This window comes from Plasmodium cynomolgi, chromosome 6, assembly GCF_000321355.1.
Source record: "Plasmodium cynomolgi strain B DNA, chromosome 6, whole genome shotgun sequence".
Lineage (NCBI taxonomy): Eukaryota > Apicomplexa > Aconoidasida > Haemosporida > Plasmodiidae > Plasmodium > Plasmodium cynomolgi.
The window spans coordinates 598,140-606,546 of NC_020399.1; the positions used below are offsets into that span (position 1 = coordinate 598,140).

At 42.7% G+C, this 8,407-nt stretch overlaps 2 protein-coding genes across 2 annotated transcripts; one reads left to right on the top strand and one right to left on the bottom strand.

The window, feature by feature from the left end:
• Positions 1–3,974: 3,974 nt before the first annotated feature.
• PCYB_062290 (hypothetical protein) lies at positions 3,975–5,120 on the top strand (the record flags this gene model as incomplete). Its single annotated transcript, XM_004221396.1, has 1 exon — positions 3,975–5,120. A coding segment is annotated over exon 1 (1,131 nt), but the record flags the coding sequence as incomplete, so codon positions are not given.
• Positions 5,121–6,070: 950 nt separating this feature from the next.
• On the bottom strand, positions 6,071–6,921 carry PCYB_062300 (hypothetical protein). Its single transcript, XM_004221397.1, has 2 exons — positions 6,485–6,921; positions 6,071–6,337 (listed from the first exon to the last, which is right to left on the bottom strand). Exons 1-2 carry the CDS (start codon positions 6,728–6,730, stop codon positions 6,233–6,235), a joined length of 351 nt encoding a protein of 116 aa, XP_004221445.1. The 5' UTR covers positions 6,731–6,921; the 3' UTR covers positions 6,071–6,232.
• Between the last annotated feature and the right edge of the window lie 1,486 nt (positions 6,922–8,407).

The following is an 8,407-nucleotide window of genomic DNA, read 5'->3' on the forward strand; positions in this document are numbered from 1 at the left end:
TTTTCGTTTTTTTTTTTTTTTTTTCTTTTTTTCGTTTTTTTTTTTTTTTTTGTGTGTGTGTCCCCTCAGTTATTTTCAAGGCTTATAATTTTGTATTATTAGGGGACAGTCTTTGTAGTGGGGGGGAGGTGGCTTCGTCCACAGGGTGTGCGTCGCGTGCGTGGGATGGCCAGTTTTAATGGGAGGATGCATGTGATCCCTTGGCTTCGCGCTGCTTTGCTCGCCTTTTTTTCAGCTGATTTGTTCGCCTCCTTTTTCGCCATTTTGTGCGCCATTTTGTACGCCATTTTATTCGCCATTTTGTTCGCCATTTTATTCGCCATTTTATGTGACATTTTCCCCCCCCTTGAGGTTTTTCCTCTGCCTTTTTGCGCCTTCCCTCCGCAACAACGTAACGCACCTCCACAAGTGGAGGACAACACAGGCAGGAGGAGGGGTCACCTCAGATGGAAACACACAGAGCAACATCATAGGATGGCCACTCCCTTTTATTTTCCCTTACACATTTTCCACGCATTGAACAGTGGAACCTTTGGAGTTTCTTCTCCTTCCACATTTTAAGCATCATAACAACGTACAACTATTTTTTTTTTTTTTTTTTCACCCTCTCCGCACGGTAAAAAAGCCCATGCTGCACGCTTTCCCAAGTGGTGAGGATGCGTCCCCCCACTAATGACGAACCTCAGCAGATTTAAAAAAAAAAGGGGGAAAAAAAGAGCAAAAGAGGACAAAGTAAAGTGAACCACGCGGAGGGATAAATCAAAGACTGCCTGGGGCCGCCCCCCCCTGCCAGCGCTGTCAACCCATGCACAATTTTTTTTTTTTAAGTGGCACATTGCCCGCAATTTTTAGCCGCGCATGAGGAAATACCAAAATGTAAATGGTCACAACGAAAAAAAAAAAAAAAAAAAAAGACGTCATAGTTCCCCAATTGTGACAACTGCCTTGTTGCGGCAGTTCCTTCGGGACCGCCTTTCGTCGCGTCAGGGGAAGAGAGCCCCCCACTAGCCTTGCATAATCAGTGTCTTGATCCGCACTGCGTGGGAGTTATTTTATCGGCCTTTAAGCTGCTGTGAGAGAGAAAAGCAATCAATTCGCAACGCACAACATTCGCGAAATCTGGCAGAAAAAAATGGTCGGTGTTGTTATCCCCCAAAAATGTTACACATGGGAACTCACACAGTCAAACGGTGATGCGCCTGCCCTTAGGAGGAGGACTGGGATGTTTCCCGCGCTAAGCTAGCAAACACGACCGTGCGAGTAATAACCTCTCAGTAACGATGGCGAACCCAAAGGTTAAGTGACCCCATTGTGAAACGATTCCCGAGCGTACTTTCCCACTTTGTTGTAATACAATTTGCACAAATGACACGTTACGGCGAGGTCGTGGAGCCCCTACCGTTTGCGTTTTTTTTTTTTTTTTTTCTTTTTCTTTTTTTCTTTTAAATGACAATAAATGTCAAGCAACTAACCTTCCCATTAGAACAAATCGGAGAAGGCGCACTTCGCGAAGGGGAAAACAAAGTGGTACATATTTTTTAACAATAATGGGTGGTGATTTGTTCTTTCACCCGCTGGTTTTTGTTCTTCCAACTCTTCTCCGTCCTCTTTTCAGTCCTCCTCTTCTTCTTCCCCCTTTCCTTTTTTTTTTTTTTTTTTTTTCTGCGGGAGGCAGATCGAACCAGGTTACACATTTGCGCGGTGGCTAGCTTCTTAATTTTTTTTGTAAATTAGGGTACATAAAAAAGAAAAAAAAAATGAACAAGATCGCATTTGCTCACGTAGCTGTGTCTTGTGTGAATTTAATTTAACTCTGTTATGTGACTTTTTCTTTTTCTTGTTTTTTTTTTTTTTCAACGTGGTGACGCTTTTTCCACGCATGCCTCCATTTCTTTTTTAACCCCTTTTTTAAAGAACCCGCAATTACACCCCCCCCCCTAGGGCACACACACCATACAAAATGCAGCTGCTTCTACATGGCGCATGCAAAGGAAAAATTGCTAAATAAATTATAATGGAAATTAAGTCGTGACAAAAAAAATAGTAAAGTGAATAAAAAAAAAGTAAAGTGAATAAAAAAAAGTAAAGTGAATAAAAGAAAACAAAAGTGAATAAAGAAAACAAAAGTGAATAAAAAAAAGTAAAGTGAATAAAAGAAAACAAACGTGAATAAAACAAAACAAAAGAATCTCCGTGTTAGTACTTCTCGACACTACATGCTACCTCAACGCATGCCTTTTCTGCCACTTTTAACGGAGTAAGTGGCCGCGCGATCTAAACACGCTGGCAAGTTCGCTTATTTTTTTAAGAGGTGACCCCACGTCCGCTTCGGCACTTCGTCAAGTTGCGGGTTGCCACTTAGTAAATTACCAATTTGACGCGTCACCAATGCGTCACGTGACCAATTTGCCATTTGCCGATTTGCCCATTTGCCCAGTTGCCCATTTGCCCAGTTGCCCAATTGTCAAATTGCCAATTCATTTGCTCCCCAATTTTATTTTTCAAAATGTGTAACACTCCTGTCATTACTCCGTGCGCACAAATTAAGGTGTGTTCATTTTATTTTTTTTTAAATTAAGGAAGAACTCTACTAATTAATTTTGCTGAAAAGGCAACTCCAACCTCCAGTGAATTTCACCCACCTGCATCTTCAATGCCCGCAATGAACTTTAACTGACCTTCTACACTGTTTTGTCACCACTTTTTTGTTGCGTTTGTAGTAAAATTTCTTCGCCTCATTTTTGTTTGCCAACCCGCGAGTTACACCTATTACGAGGAACTCTTTGCAACAAGCCTTCAAACTGGAGGAGCGGACACTTCTCCGCGCACAGGTTGGGCTAAGCCTTTTTTTTTTTTCTGTGCCCGCGTTTCGTCACTAAGCGTCACTTTACCTTTTTTTACGTTTTCTTTTTTTCCTTTAGTGCCGCTTCTACCCCTTTTGCTTTTTTTTTTTCCCACTTCGCGCGTTGAAATCTCCAGCGCGACGCAGCACATGTTCACGCGAATGCACACCCTCCCCCCTCGGATGACCGCTGGCATACATTCCCTCGCGCGTGCGTGAACGCCAAAGTGAATAAAAAGGGGAATAATAGAAACGCAAACACGTAAAAGAGGTCGCAGCAAACGAGTGAGCATCATCTGATGCCTTCGCGCTGTCCCCCACCACATCCACTTGATCATTATGTCCACGCACTATTTGGAGTGAAAACTTTTATTAGTCTTTTTTATGACCTGTAAAATATCATACCGTCCTTTTTTTTTGCTCTTTTTTTTTTTTACCCCCTGTAACGCTTCGTGCACACACATTTTACCAGTACATTGTTTTTTCCCGCCGAAGTTTTTTTAGCTTTTTTACATTTCCATGCATTGATGAGAAAGAAAGAGGAACATAGCTGCTCTGCATATGACAATGTAAATTTGCAAAAAAGGGCTGTGCGTGTAGAACGGCCATCCGTCTGCATGCTACATTAGTGTTAATCGCTTTTTTTTTTTGCATCCTCATCGCTGCTCAAACTTTTGCATTGTTCACCCGAATTGTGAGTAGCAAATTGTTGTTGCTGTTGGAGTTCACTAGAGCGACATCAATGGAATGGGAAAATATCATTTTTCTCCCCTTTTTTTTTTGTTCCTTTTTAATTTTTTATAGCAATTTCGTTAGTTGGCAGCTTCTTGCCTTGTTTAATCCCCCCGGTTTTGCGCAATCGAACGGCGTATAGTTGCATTTGTATGCCTTCGCCCGCGCAAGCACCGCGTACATAGATGTGTTTATAAGTGCCTACACACTTGCACATGTACTTTTAACATTCCTCTGCGAGTGCTCCCCTTTTACACAATTCAGCGTGTGTTCCCTTTTTACACAATTCTGTGTGTGTTTTTAAGCTAGCTGTCGAGCTTGCCTGAACAGGAGAGGCAAATCGCAACAAAACAGCCTTAATTTTTTTTTTTTTTTTTTTTTTTTTTTTTTGCCAAATAAGTGGAAAAAATTAAAATGGCTAGCTTCAAGTCATTATTGTTAAACATTTACCTTTTTTCGTTGATACAAATAAGCTGCAAGCTAACTGGGAAGAAGAAGTGCGAACAATGGGACTCGTGGTCTATGTGCAAGGACGGAATTAGCACCAGGATATGTTTAACGGACAAATCCGTAACAGATAAGGTGACCTGCAAGGTGTGTAACATTTGGGAAGATTGGTCTGACTGTGAAAATGGAAAGAGACACAGAAAAGTGGTTAACTGTCCCTTCATTCGGGAAGACCAGGATTGTGATCCAAACAATTCAAACGAAGAAAACGCCAGAAATAATAGCACCATTTATTTTAACAGTTTCGATCATCACGATGAGCAAGGTGACAACATCGAAGAGACCTTGGAGGAAGAAAGCAATTTACCCGTCACGGGTGATAGCAGCGAACCGACTTTCCTCGAACAGGGCCCACATGGGGAAAGAAAACAGCACGGCATGAGCGAAAGTTTCGCACACGTTGGCAAAGCGGATGCTACTGCTCAGCAGCACAACGAGGTGTTGACAAGCACGGCCCACTCTGAAGTGTCACCCCCCGCAGGTGATGCGAACAACGAGATCCATGCGAATCACCCCAACCAAGATGCAGCGCATGGATCACATAATAATAGCAATGAAGCCCAAACGAATGCAACACATCCGAGCAGCCACAACCTCGGAGATGACCATGCGGACGCAGCCCCATCCAGTGAACCAAAAAGAACAAAGAATTTCCGTGATCATAAGTTTGAGGATTTTTCAAGCACCTCTGGAGAAGGCCAAAATAAAAACCATACCGAGGGAAATACAAATCGAAGCAGCTTCTACGAAGAGAAAGGAAATCAGCATGAACATAGCAAACATAAGTGGAGAAGAAAATACAATGCAGGAGGGGGAAGTGGAGGTGCACCAAAGTTTAATCAAACATACATCGCTAGTGGAATGGGTCTTCTCTTTCTCGTAACTGGAAGTGCCGCTAGCTATGCCTTGTACAATGGCAAGTACAAGCAACTGAGTGAAGAAGCAAAGAATGAAAATTTCGAAGTCATATTTAATGAAGACATAAAGGCTGGGGAAAACAGCAAGTCCATGTACGAGGATGAGTTTTGGGCCCTCGGTTGACACCTTACCTCTGCAGAGCAACCCACACAATGATGTGTGACGCATGAGGATGTAAGGAAGAAGTACCTCGGGTGAAGTGAACCTAGCAAGTGATTTGGAATGCCTCTTTCATGGGGGCGCCAAAACGATTCCTTCCTTCTTTTTTTTTTCCGTTCCAATTTACAGATCTGCTGTGTGCTTGTTGTGTGGCACTCGGCATGATGGAGGAGCAGCTAGCGTGGGGGAAAAAAAAAAAAAAAAAAAAAAGAATACAATCTAATGCCATAAATTAAAAAAGAAAAAACCTCATAAATAACACTCCCCTTCCACCCACCGTCTGCAAAGTTCACTTTTTTCCATTTTTTTGTTTTTTTTTTTTCCGCAAAAGGTATGCCCCTCAGTGAAGTCTCACGAATGAGCTTCCCCTTTTTTTTCTTTTTTTTGTTAACCACGTTGGGACATTCTTCCTTTTCGTGTTTCACCCCATTTGCTGGTATCGCTTCATTTCATTTTGCAAAACTGCTTTGAGGTATCTCTCTCATTTGAGTTTAAATTTTTTTCCCTTTCCGAAAATGTACCTTTTGCCCTATTGGGATTGGCTGCGGGGGCGACGGCGTTAAAATGGACCGGCCGAATTGAGTGCCCACTAGTGAAGTGAACAGCCGTTCGCGTGTAAGAATGAGCTGGGGTACGTACCCTCACCCTCACCCCCCCACACGCACACACGCACACCCTTTCATGCGTACCATTTTAAAGAAGTATTAACCAACGGGAACATGTCTCGATTGGGAGGTTCCATTTTTCCAGCCCGGTGGACCCACACCGTTAGGGCACTTCCAATTTGAGCAACTGCATTTTTCCCTTCACCGATGTGTCCATACTGTGGTGCCTATCGAGGCGAACCTCTTCTCGAGTGCCAATTATCCTCAAAAATATCTCTTAGGTTCCTCACAGTTGTGCAAAGAAATAAATTACATGAAAAACAAAACGGGGCGCGGGAAGGATACGCACGTAACACACTACACAATGGAGAGATATAAAAAAAAAATCGAAAAAGTTTTTAAATGAGGTGTTCTCTCCATAGGTGGGGGCGTCCTTCTATCGGTTCATCCCATACATGGTGAGAAGACTTCACCATGAATCTTCACACAACTGGGAGTTTCCTTGAACTTTGGGCAGAGGCTTCCCCGTGAAGTAATAGTTGGAGTGGAGCAGAGTTCCAAAGACGATGGTGGCCTGCTCATTTTTGCAAAAGGGGGGAAAAAAAAAGGCAGTAATAAAGCTGTAAAGCTGCAAAATGATGCGGCTGCCACATCTGCTATGCGCAAGGGCGCCATTTTTTCCCGTGGGCACACACGACAATCAACCGGTGTTCCTCCTCACCTGCAGGAATAGCCAGCTCCACCAAACGTACTCAGACATGGGTGACACCATGTTCGTTGCAATTTCCGCCGACGTATAGTAATCCTCCAAGTAGTGCGTTAAATGTATTCTCGAAAAAGTTATGCCTCTCTTCGTAAACATGTTTGCGTTCTTCACTTCGTTTCTGACATGGCCCATTTGGGGGATCATACACGGGTGTCCAGCGACCCGCTTAAGCGCTTCTCGCCCAAGGCTCCTTGCGAACATATTTGCGGCGCTACAGAGCAGATGTTCACGTGGAGATATTTGTGGATTTTACTCGGACTATGTGCTGCACGGACGCTCGTACCACTGATACTGCGGCAACTATTCAGCTCTGTGTTTTCGATTTTCAGAAAACTTCCAAAGGGGAGCACGGGCCACGTGCGTTAACGGGGCGAATGGGTATATATAAGAAAGCAAATCAGTGTAAATGGAAAAAAAAAAAAAAAAAAGTGACATATATACTACATCGTGCTGTGCTTCTCACATATTTACGCGCGGGGAAAGTGAGTAGCAGTAGCTTCATTCGTCGAGGAAAAAATGGTCAATATGTAACACGCACCTTGTATGTACATGTATATGCCAAATTTGCGAAACGGAAAAGCACCAAGTGGGGGGTATTAAAAAAAAAATTCACGTGCATATATGCACATGCTTACATGAGCGCATATTTTGGCGTCGTAAAACATTTCACCGATAAAGGGAAAAAAATCCGAAAATGGTGTAAAGTTGCTTAAGTTGATCGTCACAGTGATGCGTAACAAACTGAAGGGGTAACCAGTTAGCCTTTTTTTTTTTTTTAAAGATAGCCGCACGATATAGCGAACGCTTAAGATACTTCTTCCTGAGGAGTTGGCGCACCTGATTGATATACTTCGCCAATGGGAGGAACAAATGTAAGCGCATAATAAAGGTGTAAAAACCGCCTAGGCATTTTTAAAAAAAAGGGAAAAACGTTTGTCTAGCCATAATGCATAACACGTCGCTAACACACACAGGAGAAAAAAAAAAACATATCATGTCATTTTTGGAGGTTCACCCATTTATGTTACTCCGGAAGGAAGGTATATGAACGGCCAAATTTTTTGGGGCCATTTACGTGTTAAACGAGGCCCACGTGAAATTGTAGCCTTCTAAAAAATGGCTTACATTTTTTTCCCCAATGTTATGCCACCAGTTGTACCTCCACTTAGCTACACCTTTCGAAAGGCAATTTTTTCTATAACTGTTTCCCCCCTCCCCCATTGGGCTCTCTTTCCATTTGGAGGATCTGCTCATATGCAAATGGTTTTCTGAACAAAAAGGGAAACTTTAACGCATCAATGTTATTTTTTTCACCATTAGCTAATTTTTTTTTTTTTGTAAGGAGAATAAAAGGGGGAGTTGTCTCCTTTTTTAAAAGGACGCTACGCAATGCACATATATTTTACGAGACACTTTGAAGTGAAAAAGATTCAGTTGCGACGCCCCCCGTATTTGGGTTCGAATTGGTGGGGGGAGATACTAACCGTCGTCATTACAGGCAACGATTCATCTGTACAGTCAGGCACTTTTTCGTTTTTTTCCACCTTTTCCACTTTTGCCGCATTTCACCTACACATGCACGTGCACATGCCGGACGCCCCCCATGTCCAACTCGCGCTAACTCGAAACGTGCCAACAAAAAATATAAACCAACGCTTCCCCTGGAAGACACACATAGGAAATAAAAGGATGCTGCTTGAGCAACGGTGGGGTGGAGAGTGCCCCTCGGTTTAATTAAGTACGTACAATAAAAAGGGAAACAAAAAGCGCCCCGCGGGAGGAACAAAAAAAAAAAAAAAAAAAAAGGTCATGTAAAATGTAACGTGAAATGTTAAAGACGTCAGAAAAATGCATTAAATATTATAAATCGAATAATAC

What these genes read in the sequence shown, in the direction of transcription:
- PCYB_062300 (XM_004221397.1), bottom strand. Translation starts at nt 6,730, where the DNA reads ATGTTCGCAAGGAGCCTTGGGCGAGAAGCGCTTAAGCGGGTCGCTGGA. An exon ending in GGAGCTGGCTATTCCTGCAG is followed by an intron (nt 6,338 to 6,484) that starts GTGAGGAGGAAC and finishes AAAAATGAGCAG; the next exon opens with GCCACCATCGTCTTTGGAAC.